The 24,528-nt window shown below is 43.7% G+C and overlaps 1 protein-coding gene across 4 annotated transcripts in view; it reads left to right on the forward strand.

Annotated features, from left to right (window-relative positions):
• LOC135189282 (NHS-like protein 1) overlaps positions 1-24,528 on the forward strand; it is a 114,697-nt gene that overhangs the window by 43,182 nt on the left and 46,987 nt on the right. For 3 of the 4 annotated variants that reach the window (XM_064169460.1, XM_064169462.1, XM_064169461.1), the window contains exon 2: positions 18,652-18,804. In XM_064169460.1, coding sequence (XP_064025530.1) covers positions 18,652-18,804 — 153 coding nt within the window. Of the gene's footprint in view, positions 1-16,297; positions 16,394-18,651; positions 18,805-24,528 lie in introns of those variants that run through there. The other variant, XM_064169463.1, reaches the window with a different exon arrangement.

The following is a 24,528-nucleotide window of genomic DNA, read 5'->3' on the forward strand; positions in this document are numbered from 1 at the left end:
GCCGGGATGGCTACTTGAAGAGCCTCATGCAAGTGACTGGCCATTATATCCCAATTTTATCTGCTGCATTCAGTTCCTGTCATAAGAGCTGATAGATCAGATTGTATTAGATAAGTTGGGAATTGATTTGTTTATTAAAGAGAAAGTGACTTCAAGGTAATTTTTATTACGTGGCTATAAAAAAACCAGTTTATTTTTCTTTCAGTGGTCTTAGAGCTTATCTTATACTTGAGTCTTCATGGATGTTTTGTTCATTGGGCCAAAACAAGCCACTGAAATCTTGCAAAGGAAAGGGATGTTTCCATTCGTACAAAATTACTTCAGGTCTTGGATAAATGACTACTCTCCTGGTGTGCTTTTCAATACATGTCAAGTAGTTTTTACTCATTTTGCTGTATGTTCCCTGTGTGTGCTGTATAGAAAAGGCCCTTCACCTGTCATTTTCTGGCTGTGCCATGAACATCCAGCTCTTGGTCTCTCGTGCTGCTGTCATACAGTTTGTAATCCTTTTGAGAATCAGATGTGAGAACGCTGTGGATGAAGGAGAACATGGAATATGTGATGTGAAGAGAGATTGATGCTGGGATGTTGTAAAACAGTGAGTCAGTAACATGAATATGAAAGCATTGCTGCGTTGTCTTGCTGAAACAAAATGCTTTGCTAGCCTGCCTGCTCACTGCTAGGGGTGCACTTGCTCTTGCAGTTGCAAGTCAGTGCTGGTGGTGGATGTTTCATGCATTCATCTCTGCAAGGGAGCAGATGAGAAGCCATGTGTGGCACTCAGAATCACAAGGAAGAGGCAGAGAGGTTTTGGTACAGAGCTCATTAACATGACTCAAGTGCATCTGGAAGAGTCTGAGTTCAGAGACATCTTTTGTGCAGTGTTTTTGGCAATTGGAGGAGGGAGAATCTGCTGAAAGCAGGTGGAGCAACAAAAGTGCAAATCCACATGTGAAACAGGTTAGAGTGGAAGGAAAGCCTGTGGTTGAAGATGATGGTTAAGAACAGACTGAATGGGCTTGTCAGTGCATAAACCTGGGGTTCATGGATGATGAGTACAATGTGTTTGCAGGTCTTACTGGAAGTTGCTTTATCTAATGCAGTAAATTCAAGAAATGGTTTTGAGTGTTTTAAGAAAATTAAACTCAATTTGTATTAAAGCTGAAACATGGTGAGGAGAAGGTGAAACGGCACAGAAAAGGTAGAAGTGCTAAGAGATGCCTTCATCAGCCTGGCTAATGGAGTCACACTAGCCATCAGAAAATGATTATGGCAGCATTATCAAAATCCATTTTTCTATGCCATGTTCCTTACTGTGTTCCACCCTCCCTCAGGCCAACGCTTTGAGGTGAAGTGATAAAAGGATTTATAGCTGCAGTGCTAGGAAGGCTAAGGCCTCTTTGGAACTCAATGTTGCAAGGGAGGTCAAGGATAACTGAAAGGGCTTCTTCAAATACGTTGCAGGAAAAAAAACTAACACTAGCAGCACTGTAGGCCCATTGCTGGATGATACTTTGAGGTCCATTCCAGCCCCTGACATTCTGTGATTCTGTGATTTATTGTGCTGGAGGAGTATGAAGCAAATCCTCCTATTAACAAGGTAGTTATGTATATCACTGCTTCTAGATCTGGTTTTCCAGGTCTCTGCAGGTTGGTGACTTTCATCCATCTATTGAGTTGGGATGTATGACTCTATGTGCAGGGTAGAGGTAGAATGGTAGAGGCTTTCTGTGGAGTTTGGCACATTTGCACTGCTCCCACAGCAGAAGTCCTCCTGGTTGCTTGTCTTTTCTTGTTAGCTCTTACTAAATGTGAACACACCTTCAAAGGCTTCCTTGCCACTCCTTTATTTTTCCTGTGCCAGCTACTCCTCACACATGTTTTTTCCCACACAACTGGGAAGCCAGAAGCTCTAATAATGACCCCTTGCAAAGGTGTGATGGTGTGTTGCCTTGCAAATGCTTGGTTTGTCAAGCATCTTGTTTGGTGCTTTGTGTATGACACATGTTGCCTCAATTTAAATACAGGTAACCTGCACTGCTGCTTCTGCAGAGCCCACAGAAGGTGGTCATGCAAAGATTTAAACAGGATATTGCTGTGGACATGGTGACCTCTGTGTTGTTCTCAGTGGGAGCAACGTGGGCTGTGCAGCAAGGACAACCAGAAAAGGGCCTACAACCTCCAGGGGACACAGAATCTCACTCAGGGCCACGGTGCAGGCAAAGAAGTCCGGCTTCTGGAGAGCAGCTCCTGAGAGCTGTGGCTGCTGGAACATCACTGCCATCCACCCCAGCGCCTCTGCCTGTTGAGAAATCTCAGTTACAGAAGTTTGCTGGTGCTGGGGTTCCTGGCCCTCCTGCCTGGCCAGGACGTGGGGGGTTTTACTTCAGCTCTTGACTCTTAAAGAGCGTGGAACTGTTCCTGAAACCACTTTTACTCATGTCTGCCTCTTGCATAGGCCACAGTAATGCCTTTTTAAAGGAAATGCTATCAAATCTGATAGATGATGACAGATTTTTAACCCTCTCTTGTTTCCCTGTCCTAATCTGATGACAAAACATTGAAAAATATGCATGCTGCTTGAGCCTCAAGGTTTTCAAACTTCTGCTCGGACACAGTTACAGGTCAAGTCTGCTTTTGTCTTCTGTCCAGAGACACATGATACTACAGGCTGTCATACTTTAAGTAAAGGCACTTTCATTCCCTGCAGTCACAGAATCACAGAAGGTCAGGGGCTGGAAGGGACCTCGAATGATCATCCAGTCCGACCCCCCCTGCCAGAGCAGGGTCACCTGTACCAGATCACACAGGAACACAACCAGGCAGGTCTTGAACATCTCTAGAGAAGGAGACTCCACAAACTCCCTGGGCAGCCTGTTCCACTGTTCTGTCACCCTCACAGTGAAAAAATATCCTGATATTTCCATAGAACTTCCTGTGCCTCAACTTCCACCCATTGCCCCTTGTCCTATCGTTGGGCATCACCAAGAAGAGCCTGAAGAAGAGCAATACATCACTTCTCTCCATAAATCTGCATTGGCTTCTGCAAACCTCTTGGAGGTAAAGCAGACTTGTGCTTTGCTGGCATTGCAGCTGGCAGCATATAAATCTGGCTTACTGATACCTTGTAGTGTTAATGAAAAAGGACATGTTTAAAATAATCCCAAAATGCCAGCAGGCTTAGTGACATTTAAAGCAAGAGTGATGCTGTCAGTTCATCTACAAACAAAAGGAGTACATCTTAATTTGTCTAATTACCCTCTAACATGCAGACCAGCTGCTGCTGTGAACAAAAGCAGTTGATCACACTATTTTATTAATTGCATATTAATTGCCACATTCATGTTAACCATATGGGAGACAGTGGAGTGGAGTGAGGGCTAGACTGGTGGAAGAGAGAAAATTAACTGGCAAAGTGGTGTCTTCAGAGAACAAACCTCAGAATGATAGAGTGTCTGGAGCCTGCTAATGCAATCTGAATTTTAGAAGGAATCTGAGTTGTGGTTTTTTTGTTTGTTTTAGCTTCCACGATAAATTACTGTATATAAAAGTAAGAAGGATTTGAGTAGAAAGGATTGTGCCATGTGTGGTGACTGTATATCTATGAAAACACTCCTGAGCAAGTGAGTGCTGAATTTGTTTGGTGATTTGCAGAAGGCAGCCTTGCTGGCACCTGGCCACCTGCCTTTGCCTGCTGTGCCAATGGATGCGCCCACGCTGCCTGGAATCGCTTCTCATGGGAGCAAGGCTGCAAGAGCCAAACGGAGCATAAAGCTTGCTGATTTTGATACTTTATTTTGCAGTCTTGCTGCAAGGGTGTAGTCTTGTTAGGTAACAGTGATAGGTCTTAAGCAGAACTGGGTTTTTCTTAAACTTCAATATAAAAGCCTTGGCACAGGTGACTTGGCTGTTACAGAATACCTACAGCAAGCTGTAGTAGACTGATAGCTGCATGTATCTGGCATCACATCACCTTGTAGGATGCTGAATGACATTCTTCCTGAGAGTGGGACTATTGAAAGCTGACCTCAAATTCTTTATTTCTTTGGGATTTTTTTTCTGTATGAAGACAGCAGACACTCACCAAATGCACAGCAGTTCTTCTGGGTAGCAAGTGTAGGTTGGGAGCATATATGCAGAGATTCCTTTCCTGTCACCCCCAGACTGACTTTACCATGGTCTGCAGAGCAGCTGCTTCGGGGCAGGCCTGTGAGGTGCCCGTATCCTGCCACAGGGCACCCCTGTGGCTCACAGACTGGCACTCACAGCAGGGGCAAATTATATATGATATGTGCAGAAGCAGCTTGCTAAAACAAGACAAAGAGATTCCAGCACCCAAGGGTCTGCTTAGGGTTTATTTCACAGAATGTTAGCTTGGAAGGGAACTCCAGAGATCAAGTCCAGCCCCCTGCCAGAAACAGGATCACCTAGGGTAGTCTGCACAGGAAAGCATCCAGGAAGGTTTTAAAAGTCTCCATAGAAGGAGACTCCTCCCCTTCACACCTCCTTAGGAAGTTTAGCAAAGCCCCATCCTAGAATTTTTAAACCAGTGAAGGAGCAGCAGGTTTGGTAAGGTCAGTTTATTGTTTTCTTAAAAGGGAAGTGATGAATTAATGGCAGATTAAACAGAAATGTGTCTTAATTATGTGAAAGGAAGTGCAGGGCTGGACCTGGAATATGCATTGATTTAGAGAACTGTCTTGTCACTCAAATCTGCCTGCTTGGGTTTTCTGAAATATTTCAACATTAAAGGCTTAGTCCCACCTCACTGCCAACAGATGGCATTTTGCTTGCATTTTCTAAGTGTCTCAAAAGAGCTGGGATTGGGAAAATTTGTGGTTTGTTTTGTTTTGTTTTTTTTAAGTGGCAGAGGGGAGGGCACAGCCTTTATTTTAGGCAATATATTTTTCTCCCTACAAACCCTCTAAAACATTCTTCTAACTGGAAAGCACAAGGATGCCACAGTTAAGAAATTGATAAGCAGCTGAAAGATAGATTGCATCTGATTGGTGCAAAATAAACAAGAATGGTGACATTCTTCTGCCTATGAAAAAAATGGGTCAAAGGAGTTGTTTTCTTGTGGTTTTTTTTTTTCCTTTTAAATCAGAAAAATGCTTTAAGTGGCTCACTGCAATTACATCTCAATTGGTGCTGTAATACACTGCAGTGGGATGATACACGACTGGAAAGGCACAGCTTGAGTTTTGGATTGCAAGCAGTGCCCTGCCATTACAGCAGTTACAGACACAGTGCGTGACTAGTAACTGACCGGTTCTGTCCTGAAGGTATTGGAGGAGAATAAAGATGAAGCTGCATGATGCCACCACTCTAGTCACAGCAGAAGAGTATTGAATCAGCCTCCCTGCATCTCCTGTGTGCAGGCAGGCAGGCTGTGGCCTGACTATTACTAATTTAAAGGCTGAATTCCTTAAAGTGTTGCTCATGGCTGTTAGGCTACAGCTCCTGGCTTTTGTTTGGGAACTGTTTTTCAGTATGCTGCTATGTTACTGGTGGTGAACTGGTGTCTGTGGACCCTAGGCTTCTTGAGAAAGAAAAGCTTGTAAATACCATTGTCGAAAGGCGAATGATCTGCGTGTGATGCCTCTTCCATCAGAATGCTCAGCTACCTGCTGTGCCGGGGTCAGTGTCCATGTGCTGCTCATCCCAGAAGTTTCATCCTTTTATCTGAGCCACGACTATGGGACAACTTCTCCTCCTCTGGTTCAGTGCAGTCAGTTCTTTGTCTGCTGTCCTTTTGGCACTTTGACGAGGAGTTTAAGAACAGTGATGTTGTACACACAAGGGCAGTGGAGTACATTGTCATTGCCCAAAAGCATCAACAGTGTTTATAAAACTGTTTCTCTGCAGTTCCGTGATCTGTTACAGAGAGGGCTAATTAAACTTTTAGCTGAGTAGCCAGGTTTGGCACCTCTCCTGATCCCTCATTGTTCTCAGCATGAACTTTTAATTGGCCTGTCTCTCCTTTTGCTTGTCAGAAGCTTGCCACGAACATGATGGCACAGCTAGACTAGGGATAGTAGGCTGCTGTTTGGTGGGTGCAAGCCGGTCCCCACCAGATGGTGATAGTAGTGTTAGATTAAATAATTAATAGCATCAGAGAAAAAGATGCTCTTCTATGTCCATAACTGAAGGTGAGCGTGAGTTGTTTTTTTTTTTCCTGTGTGTAATGCTAACCTTGTCCTGTTAGGTTGCAATAATCCAAAGAAGAGCAAGATATTAATTTCCCTGACATAACAAGAGGAATTTTCAAAACCTATATGAACATAGTCTTTTAATTTCTTAATTCCTGGAGCAGGGTGTATGCTCTGTACAGAATATTAGACATTGTGGCATGCATCATATACTTTTGATGGCTGTAGTTTCAGCTATGTTCTTCTAACAGACATAGTTCAAAACAGAACATGTAAATTTGGCTTAGATAACTCCTGGCATGATGGCAAAACAGGGATCCTGTTAGGCAGTGCTTCTGTCTAACTGGAGCAGACTGGAATTGAAGTTTGCTTAGCACCACACTGCACCACCCTTAAAAGATGCCAAGGTCTAGAAAAGCTTGTATCATTATCCACAAAGATGGGAAGAGGAAGAGCCTTTTCATGCATGCTACATGCTGCAGAATAATTTTGGGAAAATACAGCTGTGGTTTTATTGATTGGTTTTCCTGAGGGTGTAGAAGTTACTCACATTGACTGTGTTATTGATCTCTCACCTCCTTCTTTACATTCAAACTGGATCTTCTGATCCAGGAGTAAATCCTGCCCTGGAGCCAGTGAGAACTTTCCCATCTCACTCTTCCATGCCATTTTAAAATGAGACTCCTTTGTTCTCAAAAATTGGCAATGAATAAACACTGTCATGTTCCAAGTCTGTAATAGCACAAGGTGTCAGGAATTAGCAGTCCTCTGGACAAATCTGTAACCCAGAGGTGAATTTGGACTGCTCTGCATAGTTTAAAAATGCAGCTGCTGGGATATCCAGTAGTTTTATCAATTGTCTTGAGATGGATGAGTTGTTTGCTTAGTAGTATTTAACTACTGGTATTTCTTTGCCTTGTTCTTACTGTTGTCTTAAAAACAGCTACTGGGAAGTTTCATGGTGACCAAACTGGGCAGGATAGTTGATTGTTTCAAGCTTATTGTATGCTGGACTGCTGACAAACCCATGGTGTTTCTGCTCAGAAATTTAGTTTTAGGCTCTTCAGTCTCCAATCACATGTTGGAAATCTCCAGGCTGCAGTGTATCTACTATTGGTAGGATAATGTTCTTAGAAGCTCTTTCAAAAGTACTTTGATAGCTTTAACGTCAGTGTTGGTCTGAATTATCACAGTATCACCAAGGTTGGAAGAGACCTCATAGATCATCAAGTCCAACCCTTTACCACAGAGCTCAAGGCTAGACCATGGCACCAAGTGCCACGTCCAGTCCTGCCTTGAACAGCTCCGGGGATGGCAACTCCACCACCTCCCCAGGCAGCCCATTCCAGTGTCCAATGACTCTCTCAGGGAAGAACTTTCTCCTCACCTCGAGCCTAAATTTCCCCTGGCATAGCTTGAGGCTGTGTCCTCTCGTTCTGGTGCTGGCCACCTGAGAGAAGAGAGCAACCTCCTCCTGGCCACAACCACCCTTCAGGTAGTTGTAGACAGCAATAAGGTCACCCCTGAGCCTCCTCTTCTCCAGGCTAACCAATCCCAGCTCCCTCAGCCTCTCCTCGTAGGATGTATGCTTGCATTTCAGGGGAGTTTCAGGCCAGATGCTAGGAAATACTTCTTCACAGAGAGGATTATCAAACACTGGAATGGTCTGCCCAGGACAGTGGTGGAGTCACTGTCCTTAGAGGTGTTCAAGTAGTGTGTGGACCTGGCACTTAGGGACTTGATTTGGTATTGTCTTCTCAGTGCTGGGTTGAAGGTTGGACTGGGTGATGTTTTGAGGTCTGTTACAACTGGATGTTTTCTGTGATTCTGTGAGAGTTCATCACTGGAAGAAGGTTAGTATGGAGATGTGATGTCAGGTTACAGTGTGTGATGTGTTTGGAGCTGAAGTAGGGGAGATGGTGCTGTAGCTACAGACTTTTGAAGGTTTTCACATAAAAATAATGAAAGGACCAGAAGAAATATTTTTAAAACATCAGCTGCCTCATTTTACACTTAGACTTCTCCAACTTTTCCAACTTAAACTCTTTCAACAAAACACAACTTTTCTGGATTTCGTTTTGCGCTAAGTAGAGAAACGGAGGATACCAAGAGAGACAACTTTTGCAATTAAAAATGTTGTCTTTCATTTTAAATAGAATCTGTTCAACCCTTTGTGCTTCAGCTTTGTTTGATTTTTCTGAAGTTCTACAGCTTTAGCAGGGAATAACTAAGTTTTCTAGAATACAAATCTGCAGTAGGGATCCTGTAGGAAAAAAAGTAGGGCTCTACTCCTTTCCTTCTCTGTCAGGAAATGGAGGCAGAAATGGCAGGCAATGCAGGAGGGAGAGAATCTTCTTTTTTTGATTTCTTTTTGTGCATTACCTTTTGATGAAATAGATAGAGTTACCTGTTGTTTGCATAATGCCTTCACATACTTAATAAAATCATTGCCACGATATTAAAAAACATGATGGTTTTGCTCACTAGTGCATTCTGAAGATGTTTGCTGGCAAAATACCTTTTTCACAGTAGCACCATTTAAATGTTTAGATGCATTTTGTTAGGGATCAAGTGAAGCACTACTGATAGTCTTGACTGACTCTGACATGTGAGTTTTGGGCTGCTGGATTGCATATGGTTAATAAGAAAGGTATTTGCATCTCAGACACTGTTAAGCAAACAAAAGGTAATAAAATCTTCAGTTGCTATCCACATTTTACACATTTTTGAAGTTCAGCTGATTAGCAGTATGATTTTAGGAGGCTAATCTTTCATTTGTTTTTTTGACAATTTATGAAATCACAAGATTGGAAGGCAGCTCTGGAGATCATTGAATACAAGCCCCCTGCCAGAGCAGGACCGTAATCTAGTGTAGGTCACACAGCAATGCATCCAAACAGGTCTTGAAAGTCTCCAGAGAGGAGACTCCTTAGCTTGTCTGAGTAGCCTTTTCCGGTGCTCTGTGACCCTTACAGTAAAGAAGTTCCATCTCAACACGAGGAGGAACTGTGATTTATATCTGTGCCCCTGCTGTAGTTTATATCCTTTGCCCCTTATCCTACCACAGGGCACAGCTGAGAAGAACCTGTTCGCTCCCTCTCAACACCCACCCCTCAGATATTTATAAACATTAGATCCCCTCTCAGTCTTCCCTTCTCCAAACCAAAAAGCCCCAGGTCCCTCAGCCTCTCCTCATAAGGCAGTGCTCCAGACCCTTGATCATCCTTGTACCCTTCTGTTGGACTCTTTTAGATCCCTGTCCTTCCTGAACTGGAGAGCCCAAAACTGAATGCAGAGGTGAGATCTCACTTGGAATATGATGTTGACCACACAAATCTTAAAATTTATTTTCAGGCTCTGCTGGCATTTGATCATGTCTGAGATCCACATGCCCAGGGCCAGTCAAAGACATTCTCTGGAGATGCTGTGGCACAGACGCTGGTCCAGTCAATTCCTTAGGAGCTTAGATTGATGAATCCTGTAGCAACATAATGATTAGGTGACTGCTGTATGGAATAGGCACCTCACTTGGATTTGGGCAGTACTGGTTTTCAGGGCAAATTGTGTCATTAGTTACTGCAACCTGCCCAGGTTTTCAGATTTTGCCAATAATGTTAGGCCTTTAGTGACAATACTAAATGAAATCCTGTTTGTTTGTGATCTTTAGCTTTTACTTGTTTATTTTCTGTAAATAACAACGGGTTTTTTTTAAACTAAAACCAAAGCAAACATTTCCCCCCCCTCCCAAGTTGCTGTGTGAGAGAGTAAGCAAGCACTTGTTGCTTGATTTTGGCATGAGCAGTTACATGATTGTATGAAGGTTGGAGTTTTCTGAGAAGCTTAATGTTGTTCATTTATAGATTGCAAAGTTCTTAGGCATCTAGTGGATATATCAGCCTAATTTTAAGAGAGGATATCTCCAAGCTTAAATGTGACTCACCCTGGCTTTAACAGTAAGCAGAGAGACAAAAAAGAAAGCAAGAAAAACAAGGTCTGCCAACTTCTTATACCAAGATAATTCATATATAAATAACGTATGCCAAAGAGCAATGTTGGGCAGGGAGATGAAGATAGGCTACAGGAATTCTTTCTGTGACCTTTAAATAAGTGAAATGAGTGGGGAGCATATCCCCTTCAGGATACCCAGAAGGAGAATGCAGACTGAGATTAGTTGAGATGTCTGTTGGGTATTTGTGTGGATCCACAAGTGCACAGCTGCCAAAGATGGAATGACAGGCTGAACAGGAAGATGCTTTGGGCCTGAAGTTCAGAAGTTACTTTTTTGCAGTCTACTTTTTCTAAGGGTTTCTTTTTTTCTGTCGTTTTACTCCAAGTCTTACAGGATGAATTGATAAGAAGACTTATGCAAACTTGTCTGCCCATTATTTTTCCTATCAGTAGCTCAGAAATGTCATCTTCGTAGTGTGTTATTAAGGCAAATAGGAGGCAAGATTTTGCAAAGACTAGCTTATTACTTGCCGCAGCTACTTTTGATCATTTCTTCAGTGTAAGCCATGGCATAGGAGCATTAAGGTGGATTTTGAATGCAAATAAAGACTACTTCCCGGTGGCATTTTAAAAAGGCCTTCCTAGGGAGATGGAAAAGTACTCTTCTGGGAGCCGATGTTGCCTTAGCTGGGTCCAGGAATGGCCAAAGGAAAACTTGCAATTTAAAACAATTGCAATTCCTTGCAATTTAAAACAAAACGATTAAACAAAATTGTGCATTCACTGAGGTTTTCTGTTCCACTCTGCGGTTACAGAGTGTATGGAGATGCTCTAACCAGAAGAAACTGATGCTTTGTTTGGAGACGGCCCTGCCCGAATGCTCCCTTTTCTCTCTGGTGATGTGTTTGCATGATAGAGGATCCTGTGGAAAGATGTTTTGAATTGTCAAAGGAATGAATTAGCTTTATTGTGCTGTGACCTAAATAGGATCATCAGATCAATCAGTCTGCTGCTTTTCTGTCCTCTCTGGCTTAGGTTGTGCTACATCTCCTCATCTTCCTCTGCTTACCCCCTGCCCCCGCCGAGCAGCCTCTTTTCCAGAGCCTGAAGTCATAATCCCTTACAGCATGAATAAGGAGGGTGCTGCCGGTGCACCTTCTATAAAGCAGTACCTGCATCGTAATTGTCTGTGTGGGGTTGGGCTCAGCCCCCAGCTCCCCTGCCAGTTTGATGGGACATGGGTCCCTCTTGGCTTTCTGTTGCAGTGGCTTTGGGATAAAATACTTTTTCTCCTTTGTTCCCTCTCCCCTGTGCATTCTCCTTCTCTTCCTCCTGATCCCAGGTTTAATGAATGGTAATTTCTCAGTAGCCGAGGAAGTATCGCGCTTCACCAAGGCTGAGCTTGCCTTGAAAGAGGCCATTGTGAGCGAACTGAGCTGCAGACAGGAGGGCAGCTGAATGCGGTGCCGCCTGGGACTGCCTTTGTGGAGGGAGCACTTTTGTTCTCCTGAAAGATGCAGGGAGAGGGTCAGACGGGACTGGCTCTGGAAAGAGGGAGGGAGCGAGAAACTCCTCCTAACCATGCATTATTGACTCCTATGGTCTGCGGCGGCGGCTTCAACACCATCTAAACACCAGCAAGCGGTTGACTGCATGGGTGAAGGTGGACAGAATGGGCATAAAAGCTTAGGCACGAGTTTTGAAAGCGCTTGAGGCGTTCGGTCTTTATCTCAGATGCTTGATTGTTTCTTAACGACAGAAGTCTTAGAAGATACAGCTTTCAAGGCCAGGTCTGAGGCAGGCAGGAGCTTTGTCACCTGCAGGAAGGGCTTTATAGTCCTGCTGAGGCTCTGGTTCGCCCTGCAGACGCCTGAGTGTATCTGGGCAGCCTGGCCGGAGTGTGGGTGGGGGTCACTTCCATAGCCGCACCCCTCCGGGGATAGCAGCAGCAGCTGGGAGGAGGCAGACGGGAGTGGCAGGGAGCAATCCCGAGCACGTCCTACGTCGACCTGCCTTTGCAGACAGGCTGTAAACAGCTGCCCTTCAACAGCTTCTTCCCTGCGTGTCCCCTGCAAGATGCTGGGAAACTTGTTCTGAGCGAATGTCCATAAAAACCAAAGGCATCAGTCAGCTTAATTGTTTTGAGTAGATCTGCTTGCCAACGCTTCTGCTTTCCCTTTTGCTTATTGAACTCCTTGAAAGAGCTCTTGTGGTGCAGTTCTCAGCTCAGTTGTATGGTTTTACTTTTTCTTTCCTCTTAAAATGTTACCAGTGCTACAGACTAGTTTAATGGAAGCTTCTTCTACAGTCTGAGTAAAGTCACTAAGACTTACAACCTAAAAGTCTGAAGTTTTGAGATGATGATGTGCGTTAGTAGCTTGGTGCATCATTCTTTTCATGAACCTCACGTATGTGTCAGGTTTGCCACTCCTTCATGGACATAAGTGGTAACATTTGTCTTAATTTGTGGGAAGTAGCAAGAATGGGTTTCTTCTAACTATTCTTGAGGGTTGATTTGGCTGTGTTTTAGCTCGGTACTGCCTAAATTTGATAGCGCATGTGTGCATAGGCTGATGGGTGTCAGTTAGAAGGTGAATGAACAGTTGTTTCTTACAGATGTGTTTTGTGTACTTGACAGCCTGCTGCTGGGGAAGTTGCTCCAGCCGAGGTTATGAACAACTCAAATTCATCCCTTTTCAACATTTGCCACATCTTCTTCAATGGATCTTGTGCACTGGTGCAAAGTTCAGGGCATTGGATTGTGAATGGGGGCTCTACAGGAGAGCCCCCTCCCCCAGGGGCTGGTTTTAAGTATTTCCATGGAAGCCAAATATTTTCAGATTGTTTCACGGGTGCCATTGTTTTATGTTGCCATGAATGTGGAGGGATAGCTGTCCCAGATGGCTGCTGCAGAGCAGGTCAGCTGGAAGGCCCTTCTAAAGAGGGCAGAGAGCAGAGAGAGCAGTGAAGGAATGGATGGGGTATTTCAGGCATGCCATGCACAAGCAGCCAGTCGTGTTCACTTCTCAGCTCTATGTGCCTGGTCTGTTAGAAATTAAAGTCAATTTAACTACTCAGAAACTATTATAATGTGAATTTAGAAAAAACCACAATTTCTTAATGATTGTGTTACACATTCATGATTCTGAGTGTGCTTTTTGGCACGGCATCTTGTGCCTCTTGTTTCATTTGCTTCAATCTCTGAGTTTTGTTAGGAGGCAGTTCTAGGAATCCGTAGGAATCTCCTCTAGTATGAAGTGAGAAGTGGCATGTGCTAAAAATCTTGATCTTTTCTGTATTACTTGTGATAGTAGCCTTTTGAGGGGGCAAGTGAATATGATCCCTTTGAATGATGTGAGAACTTAGATGGTAAGTTAATATTAACTTGTCTAAGGTGTGTCACAGAGCAAGGTCTCCCCAGTCTGCTGCTTCTCTCTGAGTCATTTTCTTTTAAAGAACAGGTAACACAGTATATGGACACCTACTTTTCGTGCTGGATATATTTTAACAAATGTACACTTTTTTTTTCTATCAAAGTCACTTTAGATGGGTGGTTTGCTGTTATTTGGGGAGATGCTCGTGGTTTTGTCTTCTGGGTTGGCATTATTGGAGGCTAAAGTCCTTTACCTGTTTTCATAATGACCACAAAATAAATTTTCTCAAACTGACTCATCTTTTTTTTCTCTTCTCAGAGAAGCACACTAGTTCCATGCTTTCAGTTCTAGGAGAGATGCCATTAGAAGCCGTTTCTGTTTCTTCTGACAGGGAAAGCTCGATTTGAAATAGTATGTTGAATTTCATGGAAGCTGATGGGTTTGTCTCAAATGGGAAAGAGTTTTGGTGGGAGAGATGCAAATGCAAGTAGTCAACTGGTATTTCCTTTGGGGTATTCCCTCTTGATAGCCATTTTTGATGTTTGACTTCTTTATCAGAATGACCTGAGGGAAGATGGAAGCAAAGGCGGGGTGAGGATGAAAGAGAGACATCATCTTATGTGTTGTTCCTTACTGGGTTTGAATAGCTGCCTCCATACTGGAGATGAGAGCTTGAGGACAGCCATTAGGCTCTCGTTGTTAGGCAAGATAAGTGCTTCAGGGTGGGCTGAGGATCCAGGAACAAAGAAAACGCTGGGCTTGGCACGGCACACATCACGGGTGAAACGGAGAGAGATTCCTTGAGGCGTTAGGAGTACCCGGGATCATGATGATACAGGAGGGCGCGGCCATGCGAGGGGAAAGTCTTCCTTCCCAGGCCTCGCAAGCCTCTGTGAGGTGCTGTAAAGACCTCAGGGACAGCGCCTCATTGCCAGTAGCGCAATCTCCTGCAAATGGTAGCTTGAAACTGTTACTTTCCCTTTGCAATCGTACAGTAGCTGCCCACCCCACTTACGGAGACACTTCTTGCCTTCAAAGATCCCCACCACAGCAAAAGGGCTACTGGCTTCTGGGTTTGTTACCAGATGACAACACTACTGGAGTTAGAAATTGAATCAATTTGCACTTGCCTCCAGAGCGTGTCCAGCAAGTGTGTATTTAAAGTGGTTTTAACGATGTATGGATGATGTGAAATTCCTAACTGGGGGAGTGTTGTGTGTGTGACTTGAAAGGAAAAAATAACGTTAAGTAGATATTGTGTTCTCGAAGTTATTTAGGGTGCTCGATAAAACTCAATACAAAACCAAGGATGCCTTCCTCACCATTGCTGCCATGGCACCATGGTATTCTGTCGCTTTGGCTGAGTCAAAACGTCTCTTGGACCAACAGCTGCTCAAGAAGGACCTGCTGCTCATGGCACTGTTGCGATTGTAAAACCTCTGGGTTTGAAAAATACTGATGATAGTGTGTGCAGACAGTGATGGAGGCACTTTGTTTACAGTCTGTTCTGTGCAGTGCTGAGCTTTAGCCATTTCATGAAACATGAAGTTCCCGTGGAGCATCTGCTTTTCACTTGCTGCACTCCAGAAGACAGATCCTGCTGCAGCTTCGGGGTCAGTCTGAGCCCCCTGCTGCTGCCTTTTTCTTTTTCCTGAGGAAAAAAAAAATCCTTTTAATTGTTAACTCGAGGGGGTTTCCTAAGCTTGCTTTGTGAAGGAGGGCTTGCTTCTTGAGCCTGAACATTGTACGAAGGGCATGCCCTGCTGAGCACATCGGTTTGGTGCTTAGCATTTTCTCTTCAACTGCTGCATTCCTGGGAAGGATGGCTGTGGATCCCTCTGTACAGTTACTTATCTCTTTAATTAATGTGTGAGGCTGTAACGTGATTCTGAAAGAGCTGGGCTACTTCATCTCTGCACAAGTTTCAGCGGGTGAATAACAGATTCTCTGTCAGCCAGCAGTAACTCGATTTTGTTTTCTGTGTGTCTGGTCAGAGATGACGCTAGTAAGAGTAAATTAGATATCTAACTGAATGAAATTCAATATGTAAAATAGAGGGCCAGCGTCGCAGGAACTGGCAATGAATGCAGGGCTCTGGAAGGGCAGACAGTGCAAAGGGGAGACTGCACGTTGCAGCCAACTCTACCGCAGCTTTTGGGTCATTACAGTGGGAGTGAGAGGATGGGAAAGAAAAAGGATGTGTAGGGAATAGGATGGGAGCGGTGGGAACGCTGGGCATCCTGATTTGCACGAAAATGCAACTCATTTGCAGCTGGAAAGAGGCTGAAGAGCAGGGGGCGGGTGGGGGTGGGAGCTGCCTGCCTGCCTCTCTGGCAGACGGGCACCGGGGAGGTGCAAAGGGCGGAGAGAGGGAGGAGGAGGAAAAGGGGAAGGTGCCGGCGTCTGGCCGGGCAGAGGCGGCTGGCGCGGCGGGGAGGAGGGCGCTCACCTGCCAGCTCGGACTTTCCGGAGCAGCCAAACTTGGAGAGCGGAGCAGAGGATGAAAAGACGAACTGAGTGAAATGCATGGATAGCAAGAAAGCTCAATTTTTGATTCTGTGCGAACTCTTCTTCTTTCCTGCTCCTCCTCTTTTTGATGTTGGACCTGGCTGCTTGCAGCCCTTAAGCTTACATGTGAGGAGGAAAAATCCAGGCTAAAGAACTGTATGTAGTTTCGCTCACCAGGAAGATCTAGACAGATTTTAAGTTGTAGTTTCAGGAAAGAAAGGCGAAAAGGATTGCCTGGAGAAGAGGAATTTGCTGTGTGGAGTTTGAACAGGCTTGGTCTGGAAAGTCACCTTTCTGCAGCTCCTCCTTTCTATGGGATTTAAACTCCAGGATTGCAGTTCAACCCTTGGAAAATGGTGGTTTTCATCAACACAAAGCTTAAATCTCTGATGAAATTTTTTAAGAGAAAGAGTAAGTAGTTGTGCGTGCTCGCTGCCCTTTGAAGAGACAGCCGAAAAGGAAAGGGCAGTTCCCTTAGGCTCCGGTCCTGCTTTCCTTGTGTCCTGCTTCCCCGGAGCCGCCTCTCCTTCATACAGTGTTTTCGAGTGTGTGGATGCAGCCTTATAAGGTGCCGTAGGACCTCTGCTTTGGGATGCTGTGTTGTTGCTTTTGAAGTTCTTCGTCGACGTGGTTCTGAAGGAGCCAAACTTCTCTGTGTGAAGTGAGCCCAAGTAGCTTGGTAACAAGGCCGAGCGTGCCAGCGTCACCTGCAGCTGGGCACAGGTGTCCTGCGGTGCGCTGGGGCATTCTCCCAGCGCCACAGACGCCTACCTGCCTCTGTTTGAGCGCCTGCTGGGCACCTGTGTAGCTGTGGGCTTGTGTCTCTGAGGTGTCTACAGAAAGCTTTCTCTGACCAGAGCTTTGCATTCTAAAGATGCTGTGGTTTCAGAATGGCTTTTAAAAATCCAGATCTTCGTTTAACTCGTGGAGTGAAGCAAATTGTGCCTCAGAGTGAGTGCACAGCACTCCTGTCAACTAATTTTGCTGACGGTTGCTGTGGTGAGCAACAAACTTTAGTTTTGGTATGTCGGGGCTGCAGCCAGACAGTACGCTTGGCTTCTGTTTCCCTCCTCCTCCCCTAGCCTTACTCTCCTCCCCACCCGCCTGCACAGGCTGGGGATGGTGAGTGCTGCTTTTCGGGCAGGACACTGATTGTACGTACCACTTTTTCTGTAATATCAGGGTGATTGATGCTGTAATCAGGTAGGTGGTGTCTTGTCATGATTTAGGTTGGACCTCTAGTTAGCAAGAACAAGAAAAGCAGGCAAAGGTTGAATGTGTATCACCCTTGTTGCAGTTAGTATGTGTGTGAGAGGGGAGAGGATGTAGCACCAAGCCACTTGAGCAATGAAGTGATTAATCAAAGGTCTTCAAAAACCTTTTTCGAAACCCTGATACTAATCTAGAAATAAAGAAAAGCAGTTAAGACACACGCCCCGCCTCCATCCTCCCCGAAGTTCTCCTAGGACAAAACAGACATTGGGTTGTGGATGGGTTTTGAAGCCAAAGACGTAGCTTTTCTTTAATGAATTCCGTCTGAAACGATCTTGATGCACAGTAGTGTTAGGGAAGGGGTAATTTTCGAGATAACAAAAGACTATTGCTTTCATTCTGCTTTTCAATTTTACCCACCTCCCCTGCATCAGACAAACTTCATAAACTGATGTGGCAGCAGGCAATGCCCAGGCATCGAGGAAAGCAAAGGGAAGATGCAGAATTGGCAGCAAAGCCAGCACAGCAGCAGGGCAGGTGCTTGGGACACACCACAGCTGTAGTGGGCCTTTGTGCTCAGGGGGGTTAAAAGCAAGGATGTACATGCAGTATGCTGACTGAAGGCAAAAAGGTGCCTGGGTGATCGTAAAACACAACCTCCAGCTACCCTTATCCTATTATTACAGGGTGGAGGGGTAAGGTCATTTAGCTGTAGGAGGTTTTATTGTTGATAATCTTTAAACAAAAGGTAGTGGCTGTCTCTTGGGAAGCATAAACGGTAAACAAATCTTAGCAATATGTGCTTTCACTGATTCATTACTAGGGATTCACTACATGTCTGTAGGGAACTTTGAACTTAAGCAAGGTCTCTATTTTGTTGTCATGTGTGTATTGGCTGGAAGAGGTGGCCAGAATAATCCTTCTTCAGTAGTGTTGTGTTCTGAGCAGTATTTGCCCAGGGAGTTACTGTTGTCCAAATCTGGTTTACACTTGTGGCAAGGGAAAGTAGCTAATTTGTTGACTTCACTGGAATCTTTGTTCCTGGTTTGAGCAAGCATGAGGTCAGAGAAAATTATTTCCTGATGCAAATGAACCTATCATAATCTCTCTTGGAGACTGTCATATTCCCAGGGTGACCTTTGAGCAAGAGGAAGTTACCTTGCAATTACAGTGCCTCTAGGGATCAGGGGAATGAGGATACTGATCTTACATGTAAGCTGGGAGAGGAAAACAGAGCTACAGGTAAACACAACAGTGAGTGTAAACATGGCAAGAGGGAAAGGTGCAGAACAAATTTAGACTAGAAATGAGAGCAAGGTTTTTAACTGTCGTGGCAGTGAGGACCTAGAGAGCAACAAACAATATTTTTTAGCTGCAAGATGGTGCACGAGAAACTTACATGTGTGGTTTCAAGGTACAGTGATCTACAATAGCATTTGTATTGTCTCTTTCTGCAGCTGTTTCCAACTTAGATGAAGAAAGCAGGTGGACTGTGCACTACACCGCTCCATGGCACCAGCAGGAAAATGTCTTCCTGCCCTCCTCAAGACCACCTTGTGTGGAAGACCTGCACAGACAAGCCAAGCTGAACCTCAAGTCAGTCCTGAGAGGTAAGAGATGCTGCTACTGCCACTTGTCCAAAAGGGCAAGTGGTTTCTGTCACAGTCTTTGCAAACATAGCCAAATTCAGAAGAAGCTTATGTATTTTTCTGCCTGCAGCATATCAGGAGCATTAGTGGGATTTATCCACTCAAGTGCAAGGATAGGGCAAAAATGCCTTTGCTTGTGTCTTTTGGTCATTTCCATTCAATATTCAGAGTGTTTCCAGAATGGTACCTTCCATTTCAGTAAGTCCTGTGTTACTCATTTATGTTTTAGTTTAAGAACCACATCAGAGGTAATGTCTTTTGTTATTGTACAGTGCCTTTTCCAGGGGTGGAAAGGCACTAAAGGCAGAGAAGGGAAACCAAGAACAGGGCACTCACAAGGACTCTTTCAATAGAGAAAGTCCCTTTTTTCAGAAGGGTGCAGCATATTTTTAAGGAGCATTTTTTGCCCCTAGTGTATGCACTGGGAGTATACCTGTCTGGTCTGACATGGGAGGTGTTGTGTAAGTACAACCATGAGGACAGAGGCAGGAAGCCATCGAGGCAAACTGCAGAACATTTAACCTCGGGCCAGAAGTAAAGTTTTAAGTTACAACTTGACGTCTGTGTTCTAGAAGTGGTTAATCTAAGCTTTTCTTTGCTTCGACTGTGTAACAAAGGGGGTTACCTTGAAAAGAGCCACCTCCCTTTCTGTTTCAATTTCCTGTCTGTTTCAGCAGGAACTGTAGCTACTTGATACCTTGCAGGGTGAACCTGGTTTAAAAGAGCACTGTGATTTTTTTGTTTAACACATTTCCGTTTTTTATCATGCAGAGAGCTTCATTCTGCATGTCTGAATAGAGAAGTGTTCGGCTGTTGCATTTTATTTCTCTTGTTGTTTCTCTACATTGATTTTCACCATCTTTTTGCTAGGTGCCTTTTGTTATAATTTAATAGGGGAGTCTTGACAGCCACTATTTTTAGCTCGTGCCTGGCTCAGCAGATAGCTTGTGTGTCCTCTATACTTGTTACTGGATTAACACTTCTGTGCAGCACGTTAGCCTTAAAATGCTTGTTGTTCCTTTGAAGGCACATTTACCAGTTCTTTACAGAAGAAAAATACTTCCTTGCTTTAGATTATAAAGAACACTGCTTAAGGTTAGTTTATGGAAAACTTCAGCTGCTTTTCTGTTTTTCTGTTGCTTGTTTGAGGCTATTGTCAAAGAAAACTGCACAGGCCAAAATGCTGCTCTGATTTTTCTCTGATTTATGTTTTATCAGAAATATGTCTACTGCACATCCATCTTTTATTGAAATAAATGTATAGCTAATATATTTGTGTGGAGCTAACTAATATATTGTCCTTCCCCCATCTTGCACATCTGAAGCTATTTTGATCTGCCAGTTGTTTTTTTTTCCAGATCTGTGGCTCTTCATTAAATAAAAGCTGTTCAGTACTACTATAACTTATCAGTTAGCCATTTGTGTTAAATAATCTGGCTTGTACATATGATGTAGGTCTCCTTGGTAAAGAATTGAATTTCAGTTTTGTGCTTTCAGGATAGTAATAGAGAGAAGAAACTGTGATGCCTTCACCAGACCTCAGTCTGCTGATTTTAGTCATTAAAACTACTGTTTATTTATTTATTTATTTCCTTAGTCTGTATTTATTCCTCAAGAGAGGCTTTAAAATAACTCCTTATTGTATCCTCTGGCTGTCCTGAGTAGCTACAGCATGAATTTAACACTGTTTTCAGTAATTTCATTCTTGCCTGTAGGATGTCTGAATAGTAAAAGAAGCACTGAAGAAAGTTTCTTTAGTCAGTTTTACTCTGTTGCTGCTTCAGCCAGAACTGTCAAATCAAGAAGACAAGTGGTGCTTCTGTTCACATTTGGAGGATTGGGTTAAAAGTTCTGTAGCCAGAGATGAACTTCATTCAGTATAAAAGTACTCTTGAAATTGTGACATAATTGTGACAACTGCCAAACTGCTTTTCCACCTGCTGCTTTAGAAAAGACAGTTTTCCAAAGCTTCTTAATGAGTAGGAGGTAAATTCAGTGCTATGTGATTATAGCTTAGATAAACCTTGAAGAAAAGTAGTCTCATGAGAGACACCATTTGGCTATCATGGGGAACTTTTAATTCTGCATTCCTTGGCCTCATGATGAAGCTTGCAGTTTGACATCGTGGTGTTTCTGATTCTTTGGTTGAGGTGAGGTGGTGTAGAATGGCTGTATGTGACCCTAAATGATGTGTGAGTGGTAGGGAATAAAAACAATGTATGAGCACATAACCAGGTGGATAGATGATGGTATTCAAGATGATGGTATTCAATATATTCATCAACGACCTGGATGAGGGCAAAGTGCACTGTCAGCAAGTTTGCTGATAATACAAAACTGGGTGGAGTGGCTGACACACCAGAAGGCTGTGTTGCCATTCAGTGAGACTTGGACAGGCTGGAGAGCTGGGCAGGGAGAAGTTTAATGAAGTTCAACAAGTGCAAGTGTAGATTCTTGCACCTGGGAAAGGACAACCTCAGGTATCAGTATAGGTCAGGGACTGACCTGCTGGAGAGCAGTGAAGGAGAAAAGGACCTGGGGATCCTAGTAGATGGAAGGTTCACCATGAGCCAGTGATGTACTCTTGTGACCAAGAAGGCCAATGCCATTCTGAGCTCTATTAGAAGGGCTGTGGTTAGTAGGTTGAGAGAGGTTCTCCTCGCCTTCAACTCTGCCCTGGTGAGGCCACATCTGGAATATTGTGTCCAGTTCTGGGCCCCTCAGTTCAAGAAGGACCTCAGAGAACTGCTTGAGAGAGTCCAGTGCAGACCACAAAAATGATGGCGTGGAACATCTCTCTTATGAGGAGAGACTGAGGGAGCTGGGGTCTGTAGCTTGGAGAGGAAGAGATTGAGAGGTGACTTCATTAATGCTCATAAATACTTAAAGGGTGAGTGCCAGGAGGATGGAGCCAGGCTCTACTTGGTGATGCCCAATGACAGGAAAAGGGGCAGTGGGTGGAAGTTGAGGAACAGGAAGTTCCATTGAAACATGAGGAGGATATTTTTTTCCCTGTGAGGGTGACAGAACACTGGAACAGGCTACCCAGGGGGGTTGTGGAGTCTCCCTCTCTGGAGATATTTGAGACCTGCCTGGATGCATACCTGTGTGATCTGGTCTAGGTGATCCTTCTCTGGCAGGGGGGGCTGGAGTTGGATGATCTTTTGAGTTCCCTCCCTTCCAGCCCTTAACAATCTGTAATTGCAGGGTGCACTCTCTTCTCTAAAGGAAACAGTTGGATGAACCCCTCTGTTAGAAATCTCTCTGCTCTGCAGAAAGCATTTGCAAGGAATGGAACGGAACAAAAGTGAAATTCGTATTGTCTTGGTAGTAAGTCAGAAACAAAGTGCTTAGGTCTAATAATAGAGGAATCTTTCCTGTGGTAGAGGTACTGAAGCACTGAAATCACTGGAGATTTCTAAGAGTAAGAAAGAGAAACACTGTTCAGAAATTGCCTTTGTATACTTAACCTTACTTCTAGAGGAGATTGGGAAGGAAAAGATAACTTTCTGTCAAAGTGTTTTCACCTGCCTAATATTGACCAGAGAAAATCCTGTCTAGCTTTTCAGACAATGCAAGGTCAAACCTATTTATTCTGGTACAATTTCAACAGCAAATGTTTGCCAGCATGAGTCTAGCAAAAAAAGCCCTAGTGAAGTAGATAGGAAGCTGCCTTTTGTTTGCAATAAAATTCTAAGCACCACTTGAGGAGCAGAAAAGGTATTACTGCTGCTTGTTCTTAAATTGTTTTAAGAATAAAAAGACTAGAGACCTTAAAGTGTATGATGTGTAACCTGTTTTGAGAGTAAGTGTTCTACCTGGTGATCTCTGCATGGTCTGCATTCTTTTACAGGAAGAGCAGTGTTGTGTTAGGAGGAGGAAGAGTTTTTTCAGTAATTTTTTTTGGTGTGGTTTATTATTTTACTTTCTATAGAAAGAAAATCTATATTGAAATGCCTTCTGCTTATTACATAGTGGAGGTGGATGCAGTATGTGGTAGTAGATGTTGCATGGGGATTTTTTTTTTAGATTTTTATGGCTATGAACTAGCCTTTGACCCTTTTGAAATCAAGGAGAAATACTGTACTTGCCTTTTATGAATCTACTTTATAAATGGTGTGATAGTATTGTTTCACTTGGAAAAGGCCTTTAAGATCAAGTCAACCACTGACCTAACACACAATGGCCATTAAGCCACATTGCAATGTACCATGTCTACATACCCACAACTCTAGGGATGGTGACACCACCACCTCCATGGGAACTCTGTGTCAATGCCTGTCCAAAAAAAAAGAGTGTCCTGCATTCAAATTTGAGATGAGATCTGAGATTCGAAGAAGTACTGGATTCAAATTTATTAGTAATTGATGTAAAGCTACTTCACAGTATCACAGTATCATCAGGGTTGGAAGAGACCTCACAAATCATCAAGTCCAACCCTTTACCACAGAGCTCAAGGCTAGACCATGGCGCCAAGTGCCACATCCAGTCTTGCCTTGAACAGCTTGGACTGGCAGTTGTCACATGCTGGTTCCTGGCCCATCTGGCTGTCCTTTCCAGCAGGTAACCATGTGGCAGGTACATACTGAGGAAAGTGTAGCTGTAAATAGAGGGAATGGTTCATAGGCTGACTTTCACACTCCTTTTCAGACTGTAACTCTGGAGACTTCCTGCACAACTGCTTGTACTTTGTGCCTTCCCCCTCCCTGGGTAATTGTGTTGATTCAAGCTATGTACATAATATAGGGCTCGTTGTTCCAGTGTCTGCAATGATTCATTTATTATCTCATCTTCAGAAGAGCTGGATTTGGCTGGCTAGCTTCTGTTTAGCTTTGTTGGTCAAATTCAAGGAATGTATTTAAGCAGCAGTGATTGAAACACTTGATTTGTTTTTCAGAAGACATCTGGTTAGCATTGTCAAATAAAACCAGCTTTAAGTGGTTACTCATAAAGCCGCTATTATGTCTTGCTGCAAGACCCTCCAGACAGGTATGTGTTTAGCCTTTGTTTTCTCAGTGCATCTGCCAGATCACTGTTCAGATGAGCAATATTAGGGTCAGCCCTACTAGTCGATAATCCTTCTGAGAAGATTATGGACTTAAAATAATCTTATGTTTCATTAAAGAGCTGCAAAATAGGAGGCAACCACTTCATACTGACAATAGGTCTGGTTCAGGTTCAGAGAGATGTCAGCTCCCCACCAACTGGAAACCTTAGTGAAGTAAAACTGTTAGAGTCCAGGAAAGGCCTTCAAGTTGTGAAATAAAAAAAACAACCAAAAATTAGCTGATTTCTCATTAGTTTCAGTACTCAATTTACTACCACAAGTCCTGTCCGTGGATCCTGCCCTTTTTAAGATTCCTGAATTAATTCATAGTACAGCTGTTGATGGGTTTGGCCAAGTTCCATAACTGCCCTTTCTAATAAGGATTTTTTAAAAAGCAAATATTAAAATAAAACTAAACAGAATTTGACTGTGAGTCTACACTGCTCATGTCTGAAAGCTGCTCTTGTGCTGAAAAATTTAGCTGCTTGGAAGCATTTAGCTTCCCTATTTTTAGGTTTAGTGTTGTAGTGCAGCACTTAGTGTAGAAGCATACCAGGTGCTTATATATGGATTGATTACAAGAAATACATAAGTGAGAGTAATTGCAGTGAAAGGCTTGAGAGAAGTTGAAAATTCGT

This window comes from Pogoniulus pusillus, chromosome 31, assembly GCF_015220805.1.
Source record: "Pogoniulus pusillus isolate bPogPus1 chromosome 31, bPogPus1.pri, whole genome shotgun sequence".
NCBI classification, from domain to species: domain Eukaryota; kingdom Metazoa; phylum Chordata; class Aves; order Piciformes; family Lybiidae; genus Pogoniulus; species Pogoniulus pusillus.